This window comes from Lethenteron reissneri, chromosome 67, assembly GCF_015708825.2.
Source record: "Lethenteron reissneri isolate LAM-NWPU_2019-01 chromosome 67, ASM1570882v1, whole genome shotgun sequence".
Taxonomy (NCBI): domain Eukaryota; kingdom Metazoa; phylum Chordata; class Hyperoartia; order Petromyzontiformes; family Petromyzontidae; genus Lethenteron; species Lethenteron reissneri.
This window is the reverse complement of record NC_083845.1, coordinates 5,569,912-5,590,944: the sequence shown is the minus strand read 5'-3', so window position 1 is coordinate 5,590,944 and position 21,033 is coordinate 5,569,912. Positions and strand designations below refer to the sequence as shown.

At 43.4% G+C, this 21,033-nt stretch overlaps 1 protein-coding gene and 10 non-coding genes across 12 annotated transcripts in view; 4 read left to right on the top strand and 7 right to left on the bottom strand.

Annotated features, from left to right (window-relative positions):
- LOC133360162 (calcium-binding mitochondrial carrier protein SCaMC-2-B-like) overlaps positions 1-3,634 on the bottom strand; it is a 57,675-nt gene extending 54,041 nt beyond the window's left edge. The window contains exons 1-3 of one of the 2 annotated variants that reach the window (XM_061578763.1): positions 3,619-3,634; positions 2,914-3,037; positions 557-731 (exon numbers count right to left, since the gene is read on the bottom strand). In XM_061578763.1, coding sequence (XP_061434747.1) covers positions 557-724 — 168 coding nt within the window. In that variant the 5' untranslated portion in view covers positions 725-731; positions 2,914-3,037; positions 3,619-3,634. Of the gene's footprint in view, positions 1-556; positions 732-1,527; positions 1,638-2,913; positions 3,038-3,618 lie in introns of those variants that run through there. The other variant, XM_061578761.1, reaches the window with a different exon arrangement.
- A 2,738-nt stretch (positions 3,635-6,372) lies between these two features.
- Positions 6,373-6,463, top strand: TRNAR-UCU (transfer RNA arginine (anticodon UCU)). The gene is given in 2 exon segments: positions 6,373-6,409; positions 6,428-6,463. It is a non-coding gene; the product is annotated as a tRNA-Arg (tRNA).
- A 1,139-nt stretch (positions 6,464-7,602) lies between these two features.
- Positions 7,603-7,693, bottom strand: TRNAR-UCU (transfer RNA arginine (anticodon UCU)). Its single transcript is given in 2 exon segments — positions 7,603-7,638; positions 7,657-7,693. It is a non-coding gene; the product is annotated as a tRNA-Arg (tRNA).
- A 2,026-nt stretch (positions 7,694-9,719) lies between these two features.
- On the bottom strand, positions 9,720-9,810 carry TRNAR-UCU (transfer RNA arginine (anticodon UCU)). The gene is given in 2 exon segments: positions 9,720-9,755; positions 9,774-9,810. It is a non-coding gene; the product is annotated as a tRNA-Arg (tRNA).
- A 2,024-nt stretch (positions 9,811-11,834) lies between these two features.
- On the bottom strand, positions 11,835-11,925 carry TRNAR-UCU (transfer RNA arginine (anticodon UCU)). Its single transcript is given in 2 exon segments — positions 11,835-11,870; positions 11,889-11,925. It is a non-coding gene; the product is annotated as a tRNA-Arg (tRNA).
- Positions 11,926-13,949: 2,024 nt separating this feature from the next.
- TRNAR-UCU (transfer RNA arginine (anticodon UCU)) lies at positions 13,950-14,040 on the bottom strand. The gene is given in 2 exon segments: positions 13,950-13,985; positions 14,004-14,040. It is a non-coding gene; the product is annotated as a tRNA-Arg (tRNA).
- Positions 14,041-16,066: 2,026 nt separating this feature from the next.
- On the bottom strand, positions 16,067-16,157 carry TRNAR-UCU (transfer RNA arginine (anticodon UCU)). The gene is given in 2 exon segments: positions 16,067-16,102; positions 16,121-16,157. It is a non-coding gene; the product is annotated as a tRNA-Arg (tRNA).
- Positions 16,158-16,698: 541 nt separating this feature from the next.
- TRNAR-UCU (transfer RNA arginine (anticodon UCU)) lies at positions 16,699-16,789 on the bottom strand. Its single transcript is given in 2 exon segments — positions 16,699-16,734; positions 16,753-16,789. It is a non-coding gene; the product is annotated as a tRNA-Arg (tRNA).
- Positions 16,790-17,406: 617 nt separating this feature from the next.
- On the top strand, positions 17,407-17,497 carry TRNAR-UCU (transfer RNA arginine (anticodon UCU)). Its single transcript is given in 2 exon segments — positions 17,407-17,443; positions 17,462-17,497. It is a non-coding gene; the product is annotated as a tRNA-Arg (tRNA).
- Positions 17,498-19,664: 2,167 nt separating this feature from the next.
- On the top strand, positions 19,665-19,755 carry TRNAR-UCU (transfer RNA arginine (anticodon UCU)). The gene is given in 2 exon segments: positions 19,665-19,701; positions 19,720-19,755. It is a non-coding gene; the product is annotated as a tRNA-Arg (tRNA).
- Positions 19,756-20,643: 888 nt separating this feature from the next.
- On the top strand, positions 20,644-20,734 carry TRNAR-UCU (transfer RNA arginine (anticodon UCU)). The gene is given in 2 exon segments: positions 20,644-20,680; positions 20,699-20,734. It is a non-coding gene; the product is annotated as a tRNA-Arg (tRNA).
- Positions 20,735-21,033: the final 299 nt, after the last annotated feature.

Below are 21,033 nucleotides of genomic sequence, written 5' to 3'. Positions count from 1 at the left end.
TAATAAACAAAACATAATCAACAGTTTACAATGTTTAGTATATATCGGTTGTGTGTGTGTCTAAGTCACTGTGCATTCTCAACCCCCATGGACACGTGGCTGATGCAAAACGCCGGTTTAACGGCGAAACCTAAGAAACCCCACGCCTCAAAAATAATCAATGTTCGAGTATTAACACAAACGTAAGAGTACGAGGAGATACACAGAGGGGAGAGGGGGCACGGCATTCGGAGGGGAGCCATTGTCCTTAAACAATTAACATATCGTTAATTATCTGTCGTTAATGATCTACCGTTGATTAATTCGCGTAAACCGGCGACGTTTTACATTTCGCACACGCGGAGCCGAGGTGCTGCTCACCCATTGGCCAAAGCGTGGCGCGCGCGGGCTCGGCAACCAATCAGAGCGCGCGTAACCCTCCGCCGGCGCTTATCCGCTCTACCAAATACAACGCCGCTCTCTTCAAAGCCCAAAAAAAAAAACATCACCTCAAAAAAAAAATTCCCGCCGTTTTTTTTACTTTTTCTATTTTTTTAACAACTTTCATTCTACTCACCATGAGCTCGCTCTGCGTGCGATTGACGCCCAGGATCTTGGCGCCCTCGGTGAGATCCTGCGCGCAGATGTGACCGTCGCGGTTCACGTCCAGAAGGCCGAAGAGACGCGACAACCGACGCCTCTCCTTGCGGTAAATGGCGCTGCTCTCCGCCAGCTTCTCGAGCATTCTCCGCCTCGTCGAAGTGAAGGGTACACACGGTGGGAACTTACACGAAGGAGCGAGCGCGACTGTGACAACAAAACACACAAAAATCTCCTCAGCGCTGGCTTTGCCCACGCGATGGTTAATGAGAGGAGGGGAGGGGGCGTGGCTTCAACGGGTGGGGGCGTGGCCTAGTCGGTGACGTCATTTGTAGCGTGCCCAGGCGTGACGTAGCTGCGAAGTGACGTCACGACGTGCTGGAATGTTCTAGTGGGAGGTGGTGACGTGCCTGCGAGGGGGAGGGGCGCGTTTCCGGTCCCTCTAGCCACACACCCCTCCTCCCAACACCGCGTCACCATGGCAACGTATAACTTAACATTTAAAACATATTGGGGTCGCGAAAGCCGACGCGTTAAACCATTTAGAAGAGGCAAAAACAAATATTATTATTAGCTAAAAATATAGAAACAAGTAGACAAGAGATAAAAGCAAAGTAACATTGGCTTAACCGGAAACCATAGCAAGGAGTAACCATGGGAACACGTAATATTATAAACGAGTAACCATGGAAACACGTCATATTATAAACGAGTAACCATGGAAACACGTCATATTATTAACGAGTAACCATGGAAACACGTAATATTATAAACGAGTAACCATGGAAACACGTATTATAAACGAGTAACCATGGAAACACGTCATATTATTAACGAGTAACCATGGAAAAGGACCTTCTCCTGCCACGATTCGATACATTGCCACAATTTTAAGTCGAGGTTCGGTTATTTTTCGTTTTATTTCTTCTTGTCTGTATCGTAACTTACCTGATCAGTTCGATTCCCGGCCAGGGCTTGCGATGAGCGGCGAGCGAGGTCCGAACGGGTCCTCAAGACCCCGTCATATTACCACGGGGCCGTCCATAAATTACGTCACGCGATTTTGGACGATTTTTGACCCCCCCCCCCCCCTCGTCACACGGCGTCACAAAAAGTCAGACCCCCCCCCCCCTCAAATATGACGTCACAAAGGTCTGCCCCCCCCCAAAACCATATGTCCATTTTGAAAATAAAACATGCTTCAAATCGCTTTAAGCTATTGTCATTGAAGTGCGTATTTAATGTGGCGCTGCACTCTGATGTTGTAGAAGTGTTGTTATATACTCTTAGGTTTTTTTCAGTAAAGTCACGTGGGAAAAAAATAATAAAATTAATAGAAATAAAATAATAAATCACGACGTTTCGGAGACAACACAAGTCTCCGTCATCAGGTGGGACCGTCACAGCTAAATTTACTGTATCAAGTTCCAACAATTAGTGTTATAATAATTCTATATTTATTTAAAGTTGCGCATTTTGATGTGACGTCACATTTTTACCCCCCCCCCCCCCTCGTCACACATCGTCACAAATGTCTGACTCCCTCCCCCCTAGGTGCGTGACGTCATTTATGGACGGCCCCCACCCCACATCCCCACATTAACCAGCAGGGCCAAGTATGTCCAACCGATTCCCCATCACCTGGACGGCGTGCGGAGGCCCTGGATTGACAAATGGATGGAAAAAATATATATTATTTTTTTAAATAATGAAAGTAAAACTCACAAGGACATTGATGATGAAAATCAGAGACGTTGACTAGTAATCAAGATTACTCTGTGTGTGTGTTTGGGCAGGACACCCAATGTCTAAGAGGGCGCACGGATGAGACTGGGGATGATGGACTGACAATGAAACGAACAGATTCCAAGAGAAAGCGGCCACCGCTGCGGAGATGAAACAACGAAATCAATTCATGTGCGTGGATGTGAATTGGATTGTAGCGTCACTGGAGAACTTTTCATAGCTGTCTTCCCGACAGACCTGTTCTTCACTTGAGGACGGCTGCTTGCGTTGTGACCGAAACGTCGTGAGAATTATTTTATTATGTTTTATTTTTATTATTTTATTATTTCCCTTCTACGTGACTTTACCGAAAGAACCAAGAAGATGAATCCCTGCAGTCACGAAAGCTTTAAATCGAAAAATAGAATTGTATTTTATGATGTTTTATTTTTATTATTTTATTATTTCCCTTCTACGTGACTTTACCGAAAGAACCAAGAAGAAGGAGTTTCAAGGTTATTTACTTTAACCAGATGAGAACGAAAGCGCTCAGGATAGAGTCTCACTTGCAACAACAAAACATCTGTTATGGTGGAGGAAAAATCTCACCTCTTGTCACCACGTGTGCCACTGGACGGGAGGTTAGAGGGCACGTGGCTTGTATGGGGTTTTCCGTCCTCCGGGCTCTTGATCGGTCTTGGTCGATCTACTGCTGGATGAATGCCATCCTCAACTGCAATCGTGCAAACCGCATAAAATTGTGAATGAAACAATCAAAAGCTATTCATATTCAAAAGCTAATCTGCTCTGAAGAGCAGCCAGTGACAAATTCACTGTGTAACAAAAAAATGTTTTTTAGTTCCTGGGTAGTAAGTGTTATTTTCTAATTGCGTAGTTCCTCAAAAGTACAGAAAAAGGCTATTATTCCCCACAAACTTTGCTTTTGTGACCAGGACAGTGATATTTTGAAATGTACCTATTTTCCATAAGAAAACGTGGTGTGCATTCGTGTCGTTCCTTCACATAAAGTCCTGGTCACAAAAGCAAGGCATGTGGGGAATAATAGCAATTGTCTATGCTTTTGAGATATAAGCAATTAGGAAATATATTCTTAGGTTTTTTTCGGTAAAGTTTTAAAAATTTTACCTACGTGTCTTTACCGAAAAAAACCTAAGAATATGAATCCTTGCAGTCATGAAAGCTTCAAATTTAGAATCAATTAGGAAATATCACTTACTACCCAGGAACCAAAATCGTGTTATGTACACTGTATGAGGCCACTATTTTAACGTAAACGTATGTTGAGTTTTTTACCCTTCAATAATCTGGATAACTAATTTTATATCTGGATAATTTATTTATAATGTCCGATCTCGGCGGGATTTGAACCCGCAGCCACAAAGCTCCAGCTGGAAGTCCAACGCGCTATCCATTGCGCCACGGAGCCACATGTAACCTTGCCCCCCACGTGGAACTTTGTCTGTGTATGGGCCTTTGTTAACAGGCCGGTTCCGGATATGAAGTCTACGACACTGCGCGGTGACGTCACCGCGCTCAGGTTACGTAACGTGCCGCTGTCTAGTGACGTCACCACGCTCTATTCAACCTGAGCGCGTTGACGTCACCACGCAGCGGCGCCTCAACAACCGGAACGTCATGGCGTCACCACGCTCTATTTAACGTGAGCGCGGTAACGTCACAGCAGCTGCGCCCCAATGAACCGGAGCTTTGGTGACGTCACCACGCTCCTGTCAAAAAAGAATGCGGTGACGTCATCACGCTCCAGTCAGCCTGAGGGCGATGACGTCACTCCGTAGCGGCGCCACAATAAACCGGACTTTCAACGGGAACTGGTTCTTTTTCTCTTAACATGACGTCACCGCGCTCAGGTTGAATGGAGCGTGTTGACGTCACCACACTCAGTCTGATTGTGGCGCCGGAGCGTGATGACGTCATCACGCTCAAGTTGAATGGGGTGCCTTTGCGTGGTGACATCACTGCACTCCAATTGAATGTAGCGTGGTGACGTCACCACATACGTCATCACGCTCCGGGTGATTGGGGAGTCAGAACACGGCGCCCCAATCAACCTGAGCGTGGTGACGTCACCAACCTTCGGCGCCCCAATGAACAGGAGGTGACGTCACCACGCTCCTTTTATTTTGAGTGCGGTGACGTCACCACGCAGGAGGGCCCGATCAGGTTGATTGGGCCCGCAGCGTGATGACGTCATCGCGCTTAGTGATGTCACCTCACTCCTATTCTTTGGTTCTTTGGGCAAAGTCACGTAGATAGAAAATAATAATAATAATAAATTAACCCGTAAAAACAAAGTTTTTCACTATAAATCCTTTATATGCGTGGCATCGGTTTTATTTTATTATTCATTTCTGTTTTTCTTGAGTAAGAGTTTCATTTTTATCACATTGGTATTTTAAATTAAATATAAGGAAAGTCGTATATAAGGATTATAAGGTTTTCAGTTTTTGTCTGATTGTTTACATTGTACATTTTAGTTGTTTTCTTGAATAATTTTCTGTGTTTAGGAAAAATATATGATTGTGATAGTGAAATTTTTTTTTCCTAAAAAGTGGAAAATTTAGGAAAAAAATTTTCACGAAAATAAATTGTCACGCACAACGAGTCTGTGTGCAAAATGTCAGCTCGATTGGATCACGGGAAGTGGGTTAAAATAACGACCGAAAGATTTGCACGGTCGTAAGCGCGCAAGTAAACAAGCAAGTGAACTTAACAGAAAGGATTTAAAAATAAAGTGAATAAAAAACAAAACTAAAACAACTAATGTAGACTGGCCAAGGCCGTAATTATAATAGAAATATTATAATAGAAATATTAAAATATGCTAAAATTGTCTCCCCCAATATATTGCTATAAAAAAAATTGCGATGCTATGTAAATAAAAAGAACAATTTGCTAAACCTTGGCCATATAAATCAATGCGTAGATTTCTGTTTATATGATTGTGGTTATGGTTGTACTTTATCTCTTCCATTACATACAATGAAACAATAAATGGGAAAAAAATAAAAACAGAGCAATGTAATGCAATACACTATTAGACATTATTGTAAACAAGTATAACCCGTTAAAACAAAGTTTTTCACTCTAAATCCTTTATATGCGTGGCGGCTAGAGTCTTCTCGTCCTCTGGCTTGAGATGGCTGCCACCTATGGGTCAGATGATTGTCTGCAGTATTAAGCAATTGGTAATTAAATATTTAATTTGTTTTCCCTAAACAGTGTAAAATTTTGGAAAAAAATTTTCACGAACATTAATTGTCACGCACAACGAGTCTGTGTGCAAAATGTCAGCTCGATTGGATCACGGGAAGTGGGTTAAAAAACGACCGAAAGGTTTGCACGGTCGTAAGCAAGCAAGCACGCAAGCACGCAAGCGAACTTAATATAAAGGATTTAAAAAGTAATAAAAAGTCCATCCCATGTGTTAGTGAATTTTTTAATATTTTAGGCAGGAAATGAGTTTTAAAATTTAAATATTTTTCTGGGTTGGGACCCCCAGACACCCTAGAAAATTTGGTCCCTCCCAATGTTGACTCCATGGCTACGCCTTGAGACTGACTGTAGCCTGGTTATTAAGTTTGGTGAGTGTACTGGTAGTCTATAATGTAGACTGTAGCACTGGTTATTAAGCTGCGTGAGTGGACTAGCAGTCTATAATGTAGACTGTAGCCTTGTTCTTTTGGTCATTTAAATATAATCAAAATAAACTAATGAATATAAATAAAAACAAAAAAAACGACGTTTCGATCGCAACACAAGCGATCGTCATCAGGAAAAGGGGGGTTAGCCTCTAAAGGCAAACTGTTTATAAAGGTTTAGAGATGGGCATGGAGTTCTGTAGATTTTAAACGGAAGGGGTTCATCTGCTGGCTTGGAGGGCAAATCCACAACATTTAGAATCTGATTACGACGTTTCGCCAGTAATTACAACCAGCATCATCAGGCAGATAGCCAGAACATGCCAGAACAATTCGTTTGCAACGAAACAGGAGGAAGTGTCCACAGACTTGGCCACTGCTACAGGTGGGCCCCGTGGCGCAATGGATAGCGCGTTGGACTTCTAGCGGAACTGGTGGCTGACATTCAAAGGTTGCGGGTTCGAGTCCCGCCGGGGTCGGATATTTTAATAAATAAACAAAAAACTCCGAACCAAAACACGTTCTAAGGTTTCATCTTCTTGGTTCTTTCGGTAAAGTCACGTAGAAGGGAAGTAATAAAATATAAACATTATATAATATATATTTTTTATTATTTTATTACTTCCCTTCTACGTGACTTTACGGAAAAAACCAAGAAGATTGATCCCTGCAGTCACGAAAGCTTTAAATCGAAACGCACTTTGGTTCATTGGGGGCGCTGTGGTTCTCCAATAAAAGCAGGCTGCGAGGAGATCACCAATCTTGCTGATAGAAGCGCCAATACAAAACAGATATCTATTTGGTGTCTGAATATCTTATCACCAGAAAGGGCTAAAACCTCTTCTTATTATTACACGTTTTTATTTAACTCACTCCGTCTGTTGTCGAAACCTCAACAAATCTTCTAACTCAAATTTTACCCACTTCCCAATGTGCTATTGACTGCAAACTTGGTAAATATACGCTCCAAGCATGGTGCTGTTTCATTCAGACGCTGTCTCCCCGACAGACCTGGTCTTCACCTGAGGACGGCTGTTTGCGTTGTGGCCGAAACGTCGTGAGAATTAGCTTATGTTTTATTTTATTATTTTATTTTTTCCATTCTACGTGACTTTACCGAAAGAACCAAGAAGATGAATTCCTGCAGTCACGAAAGCTTTAAATCGAAATTCAAACTTGATATACTTAGGTGATACTGATGACAATACTATATTCTATCAAAAACATTTTAAAATATATATTTTTAAACATTTTACACGCTTTTTATCTTAACTCACTGTGTCTGTTGAATCCTCAAATCTTGTAACTCAATTTTAACAGAATTCCCAATGTCGTATCGACTGCAAACTTGGTATAGGTATGTCATACTGATGACAATACTATATTCTATCATTACAATTTTAACATTTATATTTAAAAAAAATCTTTTTGACAGCCCAAATTGTCCACGCTCAACTCACGTTGCTTGGAAATCACAACGTGGTCCCTTACGTCACGGCAAGCCTCAAAGAGTCACGCCGAGGGGCGGGGGATGTGGAAAGAGGGGAGGGGCGATGGAGAACCAATCAACGTAAGTGCGTGTTTTGGTTCGAATGTTTATTTTATTTATTAAAATTTCCGACCCCGGCGGGACTCGAACCCGCAACCTTTGAATGTCAGCCACAAGTTCCGCTAGAAGTCCAACGCGCTATCCATTGCGCCACGGGGCCCACATGGAGCAATGGCCAGGTCTGTGGACACATCCTCCTGTTTCGTGGCAAACGAATTGTTCTGGCAAGTTCTGGCAATCTGCCTGATAATGCTGGTTGTAATCACTGGCGAAACGTCGTACTCAGATTGTAAATATTCTTGGTTCTTTCGGTAAAGTCACGTAGAAGGGAAATAATAAAATAATAAAAATAAAACATTAAATAATTCTCACGACGTTTCGGCCACAACGCAAGCAGCCGTCCTCAGGTGAAGAACAGGTCTTAGAGTCGAGGCATGTTCTTCACCTGAGGACGGCTGCTTGCGTTGTGGCCGAAACGTCGTGAGAATTCATCTTCTTGGTTATTTCGGTAAAGTCACTTTACCGAAAGAACCAAGAAGATGAATCCCTGCAGTCACGAAAGCTTTAAATCCAGATTGTAAATGTTGTGGATTTGCCCTTCAACCGAGCAGATGAAGCCCTTTCATCTAAAATCTATAGAAAGCCACGAGACTGGGAGGATGTCTCCCCGAATCCGGCTGTCCACCTGATGATACCAGTTGCAATTACTGGCCAAATGTCGTACTCTTTTTGTAAATGTTGTGGATTTCCTCTCCAACACACCGGCGTGCTGTACGAGCAACGAATTGGCACGTTTTGTTTACTAATTCGCCGTGTCAGTTGGTGGCACGTTTCACGACATATTGATCTTTACGTGACCCAACCCCCTCCCCCCCCCCAAAAAAAACCCCCTTTATTATAGACGGTATTGGTCGCGAAAGCCTACGTGTTAAACGTGAGAGATCAGAAAGTATAGTCATTGATAAAATATCTGACCTGGGCAGGACTCATACCCGCAACCTTTGAATGTCAACCGCAGCTCCAGCTTGAAGTCCAACACGCTATCCATTGCGCCACGGGACCACCTGACAAGAATATATTCTAACAAAAACATTTTAAAAATATATATATTTAAACATTTTACACGCTTTTTAAAATCCTTTATATTAAGTTCGCTTGCTTACTTGCTTGTGTGCGTGCTTGCTTGCTTGCTTACGACCGTGCAAACCTTTCGGTCGTTTTTTAACCCACTTCCCGTAATCCAATCGAGCTGACATTTTGCACACAGACTCGTTGTGCGTGTCAATTAATATTCGTGAAAAAGTTTTTTCCAAAATGTTACACTTTTTAGGACAAAAATATTATATTTAATTACCAATTGCTTAATGCTGCCATGCAATAATCTGACCCATAGGTGGCAGCCATCTCAAGCCAGAGGACGAGAGGACTCTAGCCGCCACGCATATAAAGGATTTATAGTGAAAAACTTTGTTTTTACGGGTTATACTTGTTACTTAACTCACTGTGTCTGTTGAATCCTCAAATCTTGTAACTCAATTTCAGCATAATTCCCAATGTCGTATCGACTGCAAACTTGGTATATGTATGTCATACTGATGACAATAATATATTCTATCATAAAAATGTAAAAATATATTTTTTTATCATTTATATTAAGTTCACTTGCTTGCTTGCTTGCCGGCTTACGACCGTGCAAATCTTTCGGTCGTTTTTTAACCCACTTCCCGTGATCCAATCGAGCTGACATTTTGCACACAGACTCGTTGTGCGTGACAATTAATGTTCGTGAAAAAAAAATGTCCATAACTTTACACTTGTTAGGAAAAAAACAAATTATATTTAATTACCAATTGCTTAATGGTGGCAGGCAATCATCTGACCAATAGGTGGCAGCCATCTCAAGCCGGAGGGAACGAGAGGACTCTCGCCGCCACGCATATAAAGGATTTATAGTGAAAAACTTTGTTTTTACGGGTAAATTTTTTAAACAATCTTATTGATGGTCCTGATTGTCCACGATCCACTCACGTTGCCTGTAAATAACCACATGGTCCCTTACGTCACGGCAAGCCTCAAAGAGTCACGCCGAGGGGCGGGGGATGTGGAAAGAGGGGAGGGGCAATGGAGAACCAATCAACTTACGTGCGTGTTTTGGTTCGAATGTTTCTTTTATTGATTAAAATAACCGACCCCGGCGGGACTCGAACCCGCAACCTTTGAATGTCAGCCACAAGTTCCGCTAGAAGTCCAACGCGCTATCAATTGCGCCACGGGGCCCACGTGTTGCAATGGCCAGGTCTGTGGACACATCCTCCTGTTCCGTTGCAAACGAATTGTTCTGGAAAGTTCTGGCTATCTGCCTGATAATGCTGGTTGTAATTACTGGCGAAACGTCGTACTCATATTGTAAATCTTCTTGGTTCTTTCGGTAAAGTCACGTAGAAAGGAAATAATAAAATAATAAAAATAAAACATTAAATAATTCTCACGACGTTTCGGCCACAACGCAAGCAGCCGTCCTCAGGTGAAGAACAGGTCTTAGAGTCGAGGCATGTTCTTCACCTGAGGACGGCTGCTTGCGTTGTGGCCGAAACGTCGTGAGAATTCATCTTCTTGGTTATTTCGGTAAAGTCACTTTACCGAAAGAACCAAGAAGATGAATCCCTGCAGTCACGAAAGCTTTAAATCCAGATTGTAAATGTTGTGGATTTGCCCTTCAACCGAGCAGATGAAGCCCTTTCATCTAAAATCTATAGAAAGCCACGAGACTGGGAGGATGTCTCCCCGAATCCGGCTGTCCACCTGATGATACCAGTTGCAATTACTGGCCAAATGTCGTACTCTTTTTGTAAATGTTGTGGATTTCCTCTCCAACACACCGGCGTGCTGTACGAGCAACGAATTGGCACGTTTTGTTTACTAATTCGCCGTGTCAGTTGGTGGCACGTTTCACGACATATTGATCTTTACGTGACCCAACCCCCCCCCCCCCCCCAAAAAAACCCCCTTTATTATAGACGGTATTGGTCGCGAAAGCCTACGTGTTAAACGTGAGAGATCAGAAAGTATAGTCATTGATAAAATATCTGACCTGGGCAGGACTCATACCCGCAACCTTTGAATGTCAACCGCAGCTCCAGCTTGAAGTCCAACACGCTATCCATTGCGCCACGGGACCACCTGACAAGAATATATTCTAACAAAAACATTTTAAAAATATATATATTTAAACATTTTACACGCTTTTTAAAATTCTTTATATTAAGTTCGCTTGCTTACTTGCTTGTGTGCGTGCTTGCTTGCTTGCTTACGACCGTGCAAACCTTTCGGTCGTTTTTTAACCCACTTCCCGTAATCCAATCGAGCTGACATTTTGCACACAGACTCGTTGTGCGTGTCAATTAATATTCGTGAAAAAGTTTTTTCCAAAATGTTACACTTTTTAGGACAAAAATATTATATTTAATTACCAATTGCTTAATGCTGCCATGCAATAATCTGACCCATAGGTGGCAGCCATCTCAAGCCAGAGGACGAGAGGACTCTAGCCGCCACGCATATAAAGGATTTATAGTGAAAAACTTTGTTTTTACGGGTTATACTTGTTACTTAACTCACTGTGTCTGTTGAATCCTCAAATCTTGTAACTCAATTTCAACATAATTCCCAATGTCGTATCGACTGCAAACTTGGTATATGTATGTCATACTGATGACAATAATATATTCTATCATAAAAATGTAAAAATATATTTTTTAATCATTTATATTAAGTTCACTTGCTTGCTTGCTTGCCGGCTTACGACCGTGCAAATCTTTCGGTCGTTTTTTAACCCACTTCCCGTGATCCAATCGAGCTGACATTTTGCACACAGACTCGTTGTGCGTGACAATTAATGTTCGTGAAAAAAAATGTCCATAACTTTACACTTGTTAGGAAAAAGACAAATTATATTTAATTACCAATTGCTTAATGGTGGCAGGCAATCATCTGACCAATAGGTGGCAGCCATCTCAAGCCGGAGGGAACGAGAGGACTCTCGCCGCCACGCATATAAAGGATTTATAGTGAAAAACTTTGTTTTTACGGGTAAATTTTTTAAACAATCTTATTGATGGTCCTGATTGTCCACGATCCACTCACGTTGCCTGTAAATAACCACATGGTCCCTTACGTCACGGCAAGCCTCAAAGAGTCACGCCGAGGGGCGGGGGATGTGGAAAGAGGGGAGGGGCAATGGAGAACCAATCAACGTAAGTGCGTGTTTTGGTTCGAATGTTTCTTTTATTGATTAAAATAACCGACCCCGGCGGGACTCGAACCCGCAACCTTTGAATGTCAGCCACAAGTTCCGCTAGAAGTCCAACGCGCTATCCATTGCGCCACGGGGCCCACGTGTTGCAATGGCCAGGTCTGTGGACACATCCTCCTGTTCCGTTGCAAACGAATTGTTCTGGAAAGTTCTGGCTATCTGCCTGATAATGCTGGTTGTAATTACTGGCGAAACGTCGTACTCATATTGTAAATCTTCTTGGTTCTTTCGGTAAAGTCACGTAGAAAGGAAATAATAAAATAATAAAAATAAAACATTAAATAATTCTCACGACGTTTCGGCCACAACGCAAGCAGCCGTCCTCAGGTGAAGAACAGGTCTTAGAGTCGAGGCATGTTCTTCACCTGAGGACGGCTGCTTGCGTTGTGGCCGAAACGTCGTGAGAATTCATCTTCTTGGTTATTTCGGTAAAGTCACTTTACCGAAAGAACCAAGAAGATGAATCCCTGCAGTCACGAAAGCTTTAAATCCAGATTGTAAATGTTGTGGATTTGCCCTTCAACCGAGCAGATGAAGCCCTTTCATCTAAAATCTATAGAAAGCCACGAGACTGGGAGGATGTCTCCCCGAATCCGGCTGTCCACCTGATGATACCAGTTGCAATTACTGGCCAAATGTCGTACTCTTTTTGTAAATGTTGTGGATTTCCTCTCCAACACACCGGCGTGCTGTACGAGCAACGAATTGGCACGTTTTGTTTACTAATTCGCCGTGTCAGTTGGTGGCACGTTTCACGACATATTGATCTTTACGTGACCCAACCCCCTCCCCCCCCCCAAAAAAACCCCCTTTATTATAGACGGTATTGGTCGCGAAAGCCTACGTGTTAAACGTGAGAGATCAGAAAGTATAGTCATTGATAAAATATCTGACCTGGGCAGGACTCATACCCGCAACCTTTGAATGTCAACCGCAGCTCCAGCTTGAAGTCCAACACGCTATCCATTGCGCCACGGGACCACCTGACAAGAATATATTCTAACAAAAACATTTTAAAAATATATATATTTAAGCATTTTACACGCTTTTTAAAATCCTTTATATTAAGTTCGCTTGCTTACTTGCTTGTGTGCGTGCTTGCTTGCTTGCTTACGACCGTGCAAACCTTTCGGTCGTTTTTTAACCCACTTCCCGTAATCCAATCGAGCTGACATTTTGCACACAGACTCGTTGTGCGTGTCAATTAATATTCGTGAAAAAGTTTTTTCCAAAATGTTACACTTTTTAGGACAAAAATATTATATTTAATTACCAATTGCTTAATGCTGCCATGCAATAATCTGACCCATAGGTGGCAGCCATCTCAAGCCAGAGGACGAGAGGACTCTAGCCGCCACGCATATAAAGGATTTATAGTGAAAAACTTTGTTTTTACGGGTTATACTTGTTACTTAACTCACTGTGTCTGTTGAATCCTCAAATCTTGTAACTCAATTTCAACATAATTCCCAATGTCGTATCGACTGCAAACTTGGTATATGTATGTCATACTGATGACAATAATATATTCTATCATAAAAATGTAAAAATATATTTTTTAATCATTTATATTAAGTTCACTTGCTTGCTTGCTTGCCGGCTTACGACCGTGCAAATCTTTCGGTCGTTTTTTAACCCACTTCCCGTGATCCAATCGAGCTGACATTTTGCACACAGACTCGTTGTGCGTGACAATTAATGTTCGTGAAAAAAAATGTCCATAACTTTACACTTGTTAGGAAAAAGACAAATTATATTTAATTACCAATTGCTTAATGGTGGCAGGCAATCATCTGACCAATAGGTGGCAGCCATCTCAAGCCGGAGGGAACGAGAGGACTCTCGCCGCCACGCATATAAAGGATTTATAGTGAAAAACTTTGTTTTTACGGGTAAATTTTTTAAACAATCTTATTGATGGTCCTGATTGTCCACGATCCACTCACGTTGCCTGTAAATAACCACATGGTCCCTTACGTCACGGCAAGCCTCAAAGAGTCACGCCGAGGGGCGGGGGATGTGGAAAGAGGGGAGGGGCAATGGAGAACCAATCAACTTACGTGCGTGTTTTGGTTCGAATGTTTCTTTTATCGATTAAAATAACCGACCCCGGCGGGACTCGAACCCGCAACCTTTGAATGTCAGCCACAAGTTCCGCTAGAAGTCCAACGCGCTATCAATTGCGCCACGGGGCCCACGTGTTGCAATGGCCAGGTCTGTGGACACATCCTCCTGTTCCGTTGCAAACGAATTGTTCTGGAAAGTTCTGGCTATCTGCCTGATAATGCTGGTTGTAATTACTGGCGAAACGTCGTACTCATATTGTAAATCTTCTTGGTTCTTTCGGTAAAGTCACGTAGAAAGGAAATAATAAAATAATAAAAATAAAACATTAAATAATTCTCACGACGTTTCGGCCACAACGCAAGCAGCCGTCCTCAGGTGAAGAACAGGTCTTAGAGTCGAGGCATGTTCTTCACCTGAGGACGGCTGCTTGCGTTGTGGCCGAAACGTCGTGAGAATTCATCTTCTTGGTTATTTCGGTAAAGTCACTTTACCGAAAGAACCAAGAAGATGAATCCCTGCAGTCACGAAAGCTTTAAATCCAGATTGTAAATGTTGTGGATTTGCCCTTCAACCGAGCAGATGAAGCCCTTTCATCTAAAATCTATAGAAAGCCACGAGACTGGGAGGATGTCTCCCCGAATCCGGCTGTCCACCTGATGATACCAGTTGCAATTACTGGCCAAATGTCGTACTCTTTTTGTAAATGTTGTGGATTTCCTCTCCAACACACCGGCGTGCTGTACGAGCAACGAATTGGCACGTTTTGTTTACTAATTCGCCGTGTCAGTTGGTGGCACGTTTCACGACATATTGATCTTTACGTGACCCAACCCCCTCCCCCCCCCCAAAAAAAACCCCTTTATTATAGACGGTATTGGTCGCGAAAGCCTACGTGTTAAACGTGAGAGATCAGAAAGTATAGTCATTGATAAAATATCTGACCTGGGCAGGACTCATACCCGCAACCTTTGAATGTCAACCGCAGCTCCAGCTTGAAGTCCAACACGCTATCCATTGCGCCACGGGACCACCTGACAAGAATATATTCTAACAAAAACATTTTAAAAATATATATATTTAAACATTTTACACGCTTTTTAAAATCCTTTATATTAAGTTCGCTTGCTTACTTGCTTGTGTGCGTGCTTGCTTGCTTGCTTACGACCGTGCAAACCTTTCGGTCGTTTTTTAACCCACTTCCCGTAATCCAATCGAGCTGACATTTTGCACACAGACTCGTTGTGCGTGTCAATTAATATTCGTGAAAAAGTTTTTTCCAAAATGTTACACTTTTTAGGACAAAAATATTATATTTAATTACCAATTGCTTAATGCTGCCATGCAATAATCTGACCCATAGGTGGCAGCCATCTCAAGCCAGAGGACGAGAGGACTCTAGCCGCCACGCATATAAAGGATTTATAGTGAAAAACTTTGTTTTTACGGGTTATACTTGTTACTTAACTCACTGTGTCTGTTGAATCCTCAAATCTTGTAACTCAATTTCAACATAATTCCCAATGTCGTATCGACTGCAAACTTGGTATATGTATGTCATACTGATGACAATAATATATTCTATCATAAAAATGTAAAAATATATTTTTTTATCATTTATATTAAGTTCACTTGCTTGCTTGCTTGCCGGCTTACGACCGTGCAAATCTTTCGGTCGTTTTTTAACCCACTTCCCGTGATCCAATCGAGCTGACATTTTGCACACAGACTCGTTGTGCGTGACAATTAATGTTCGTGAAAAAAAATGTCCATAACTTTACACTTGTTAGGAAAAAGACAAATTATATTTAATTACCAATTGCTTAATGGTGGCAGGCAATCATCTGACCAATAGGTGGCAGCCATCTCAAGCCGGAGGGAACGAGAGGACTCTCGCCGCCACGCATATAAAGGATTTATAGTGAAAAACTTTGTTTTTACGGGTAAATTTTTTAAACAATCTTATTGATGGTCCTGATTGTCCACGATCCACTCACGTTGCCTGTAAATAACCACATGGTCCCTTACGTCACGGCAAGCCTCAAAGAGTCACGCCGAGGGGCGGGGGGGATGTGGAAAGAGGGGAGGGGCGATGGAGAACCAATCAACTTACGTGCGTGTTTTGGTTCGAATGTTTCTTTTATTGATTAAAATAACCGACCCCGGCGGGACTCGAACCCGCAACCTTTGAATGTCAGCCACAAGTTCCGCTAGAAGTCCAACGCGCTATCCATTGCGCCACGGGGCCCACGTGTTGCAATGGCCAGGTCTGTGGACACATCCTCCTGTTCCGTTGCAAACGAATTGTTCTGGAAAGTTCTGGCTATCTGCCTGATAATGCTGGTTGTAATTACTGGCGAAACGTCGTACTCATATTGTAAATCTTCTTGGTTCTTTCGGTAAAGTCACGTAGAAAGGAAATAATAAAATAATAAAAATAAAACATTAAATCATTCTCACGACGTTTCGGCCACAACGCAAGCAGCCGTCCTCAGGTGGAGAACAGGTCTATCAAGTAAACAGAGTCTTGGTTCTTTAGGTAAACTCACGTAGAATGGAAATAATAAAATAATTAATATAAAACATTATTTCCATTCTACGTGACTTTACCGAAAGAACCAAGAAGATGAATTCCTGCAGTCACGAAAGCTTTAAATATAAATTCTAACCCTTTGTCGTGATAAGATGTTCAGACACTACCTGTTTTGCATTTACAGAATCTATCAGCCAGATTGGTGCTTTAATTGGAGAACCACAGCGCGTATTGTTTTATTATTAATTAAAATATCCGACCCCGGCGGGACTCGAACCCGCAACCTTTGAATGTCAGCCACCAGTTCCGCTAGAAGTCCAACGCGCTATCCATTGCGCCACGGGGCCCACCTGTCACAGCGGCCAGGTCTGTGGACACATCCTCCTGTTTCGTTGCAAACAAATTGTTCTGGCATGTTCTGGCTATCTGTCTGATACTGGTAGGAACCTCCTGGTTACACCAGCCCACAGGGGATTATTGTGTCCGTCCGTCCGTCGTGCAGGGACGGGCTGGGTGTGGAGGGAGGGGCTGGGTGGGGAGGGGAGGGTGGGGCTGGGTGGGTTTGGGCTGGGTGGGGAGGGGAGGGCCTGGGTGGGGAGCGTGGGGAGGGGCTGGGTGGGGAAGGTGGGGAGGGGCTAGGTGGAGAGGGTGGGGAGGGGCTGAGTGGAGAGGGTGGGGCTGGGTGGGGAGTGACTGGTCACCCCGTGGTGCCCTTATAAAACTCAACGTTTAACCTACTCACGCCGGCTTGTGCCTGCCCTCACAGTCGGCAATATTTGCGGAATAAAACACGCCGCCGTTGACCCTGGCATTTGACCGAGCAATCTCACGTTGAACACCAAACAAGTTCCTACCTGCCCACTCCGAAGGAACGTGTTCAAGCAGATAGCCAGAACATGCCGGAACAATTCGTTGGCAACGAAACAGGAGGATATGTCCAGAGACTTGGCTATTGCTCCATGTGGGCCCCGTGGCGCAATGGATAGCGCGTTGGACTTCTAGCGGAACTTGTGGCTGACATTCAAAGGTTGCGGGTTCGAGTCCCGCCGGGGTCGGTTATTTTAATAAATCAAATAAACATTCGAACCAAAACACGCACTTCACCAATCTTGCTGATATATTCGCAAATACAAAACAGGTATCCATTTGGTGTGCGAACATCTTATCACCAGAAAGTGTAAAACCTCTTCTTATTGTTACACGCTTTGATTTAACTCACTCCGTCTGTTGTATCCTCAAAAATTGTGTCCGTGTATATATGGATGGCTTCATGAATGAATCTGTTAATTGGTTTTTTACCCTTCTATCTGGCAACAAAACTGACACCTATCTGGCAACCAAACTGACACCTTATTGTTGCCAGATAGAAGGGTAAAAAACCAATTATCATATTTTTACTGGCAAATGAGGTTCCAATGGTGAATCTATATTGGTAGCCAGTAGACTTCGTGTGATTTCCCCCGTGTAGCCTCTAACAGACTGTGTGGGGGGACAAAGTGCTCTTTGCGAGTAGCAACACTTAATGAAGGCACATAAAGGGGGTGGGTTGGTAATACCACGCCCGGCCGCCTTTGTCTCCACAGTGGCGATGTTTTACTCCGCAGCACCGGGTACTCTTTTGACGCTGACCATCCCAACTTAAAGCCAGCCCAGCAACAATCTGTAGCCGATAGACCTGAGAAGTTCAGCCCATGGGTGACATGAGCCACGTGGGGTCAAGGCTACAGGAACCACGTGGGGTCAAGGCTACAGGAGCCACGTGGGGTCAATGCTACAGGTGGCCCCGTGGCGCAATGGATAGCGTGTTGGACTGCTAGCTGGAGCTGTGGTTGACATTCAAAGGTTGTGGGTTCGAGTCCTACCCTGCCTGGGTCAGATATTTTATCAATGACTATACTTTCTGATCTCTAATACATCATCTCACGTTGAACACTAAAAAAAATTAACCCGTAGAAACAAAGTTTTTCACTATAAATCCTTTATATGCGTGGCATCGGTTTTATTTTATTATTCATTTCTGTTTTTTTTAGTAAGAGTTTCATTTTTATCACATTGGTATTTTAAATTAATTATGAAAATAAGTATAACCCGTAAAAACTAAGTTTTTTTCACGATAAATCCTTTATATGCGTGGCGGCTAGAGTCCTCTCGTCCTCTGGCTTGAGATGGCTGCCACCCATGGGTCAGATGATTGTCTGCCAGTATTAAGCAATTGGTAATTCAATATTTAATTTGTTTTCCCTAAACAGTGTAAAATTTTGGAAAAAAAATTTCACGAACATTGATTGTCTCGCACAACAAGTCTGTGTGCAAAATGGCAGCTCGATTGGATCACGGGAAGTGGGTTAAAAAACGACCGAAAGATTTGCACGGTCGTAAGCAAGCAAGCAAGCACGCAAGCACGCAAGCAAGCAAGCGAACTTAATATAAAGGATTTAAAAATAAATTGTCACGCAAAACGAGTCTGTGTGCAAAATGTCAGCTCGATTGGATCACGGGAAGTGGGTTAAAAAACGACCGAAAGATTTGCACGGTCGTAAGCGCGCAAGCAAGCAAGCAAGTGAACTTAATATAAAGGATTTAATAAGTTTTTGTTTGGGGGGGGGGGGGTTTGGGTCGTGTAAATATAAATATGTCGTGAAACCCACCACCACCTGACACAGCCAATTAGTAAGGTTTGTCACGTAAATAGAACATGTCAATTCGTTACTCGTACAGCACACCGGTGTGTTGGAGAGCAAATCCACAACATTTACAATCCGAGTACGACATTTGGCCAGTAATTGCAACAGACGGACAGCCAGATTCGGGGAGACATCCTCCCGGTCTCGTGACGTTCTGTAGATTTTAGACGGAAGGGGTTCATCTGCTGGGTTGGAGGGCAAATCCACAACATTTAGAATCTGAGTACGACGTTTCGCCAGTAATTACAACCAGCATTATACAGGTAGGAACAACAGTTCCACACTGCCCACCAGGGATTATTTGTCTGTCGTGCATAGCCCTCCCAATCATGACCACCACACATGTACGCTCCCGGATTTGTTGAAATGCGTCACGTGACCACGAACTTTCTGTCGTGCACGAATGCGCTGTCCAACCAAGTTCCTACCTGCCCACTCCGAAGGAACGTGTTCGGGCAGATAGCCAGAACATGCCAGAACGATTCGTTTGCAACGAAACAGGAAGATATGTCCACAGACTTGGCCACTGCTCCAGCTGGGCCCCGTGGCGCAATGGATAGCGTGTTGGACTTCTAGCGGAACTTGTGGCTGACATTCAAAGGTTGCGGGTTCGAGTCCCGCCGGGGTCAGATTTTTAATAAATTTAAAAAATATATGAACCAAAACACGCACGAATGTTTGATTGGTGGGCGCTGTGGTTCTCCAATAAAAGCAGGCTTTGGGTCGTGGCACAACGGACAGCGTGTTGGACTGCTAGCTGGAGCTGTGGTTGATAGTCAAAGGTTGCAGGTTTGAGTCCTGTCTGGGTCAGATATTTTATCAATGAATATACTTTGTGACCTCTAATACATCATATCACGTTCAACACGTAGGCTTTCGCGACCACAAAGGTTTTCTTTTGGGGGGGGGGGCGGGGTTGGGTCGTGTAAATATAAGTATGTCGTGAAATCCACCACCACCTGACACTTTACAATTAGTAAGGTTTTTCCACGTAAACAGAACGTGCCAATCCGTTACTCGTACAGCACACCGGTGTGTTGGAGATCAAATCGACAACATTTACAATCCGAGTACGACATTTGGCCAGTAATTGCAACAGGCGGACAGCCAGATTCGGGGAGACATCCTCCCAGTCTCGTGGCGTTCTGTAAATTTTAGACGGAAGGGGTTCATCTGCTGAGTTGGAGTGCAAATCCACAGCATTCTCAATTTGAGTACGACGTTTCACCAGTAATAACAACCAGCATTATACAGGTAGGAACAACAGTTCCACACTGCCCACCAGGGATTATTTGTCTGTCGTGCATAGCCCCTCCCAAACATGTACGCTCCCGGATTGGTTGAAATGCGTCACGTGACCGCGAGCTTTCTGTCGTGCACGAATGCGCTGTCCAACCAAGTTCCTACTTGCCCACTCCAAAGGAACGTGTTCAGACACATAGCCAGAACATGCCAGAACAATTCGTTTGCAACGAAACAGGAGGGTATGTCCACAGACCTGGCCATTGCTCCATGTGGGCCCCGTGGCGCAATGGATAGCGCGTTGGACTTCTAGCGGAACTTGTGGCGGACATTCAAAGGTTGTGGGTTCGAGTCCCGCCGGGGTTGGATTTTTTATAAATAAATAAAAATACGAACCAAAACACGCACAAAGGTTTAATTGGTGGGCGCTGTGGTTTTCCAATAAAAGCAGGCTTTGGGTCGTGGCACAACGGATAGCGTGTTGGAGCTGGAGCTGTGGTTGATAGTCAAAGGTTGCGGGTTTGAGTCCTGCCCGGGTCAGATATGTTATCAATGACTATACTTTCTGATCTCTAATACATCATCTCACGTTGAACACTAAAATAAAGGTTTTTTTGGGGGGGGTAAGGTTTGTCACGTAAACAGAACATGCCAATTCGTTACTC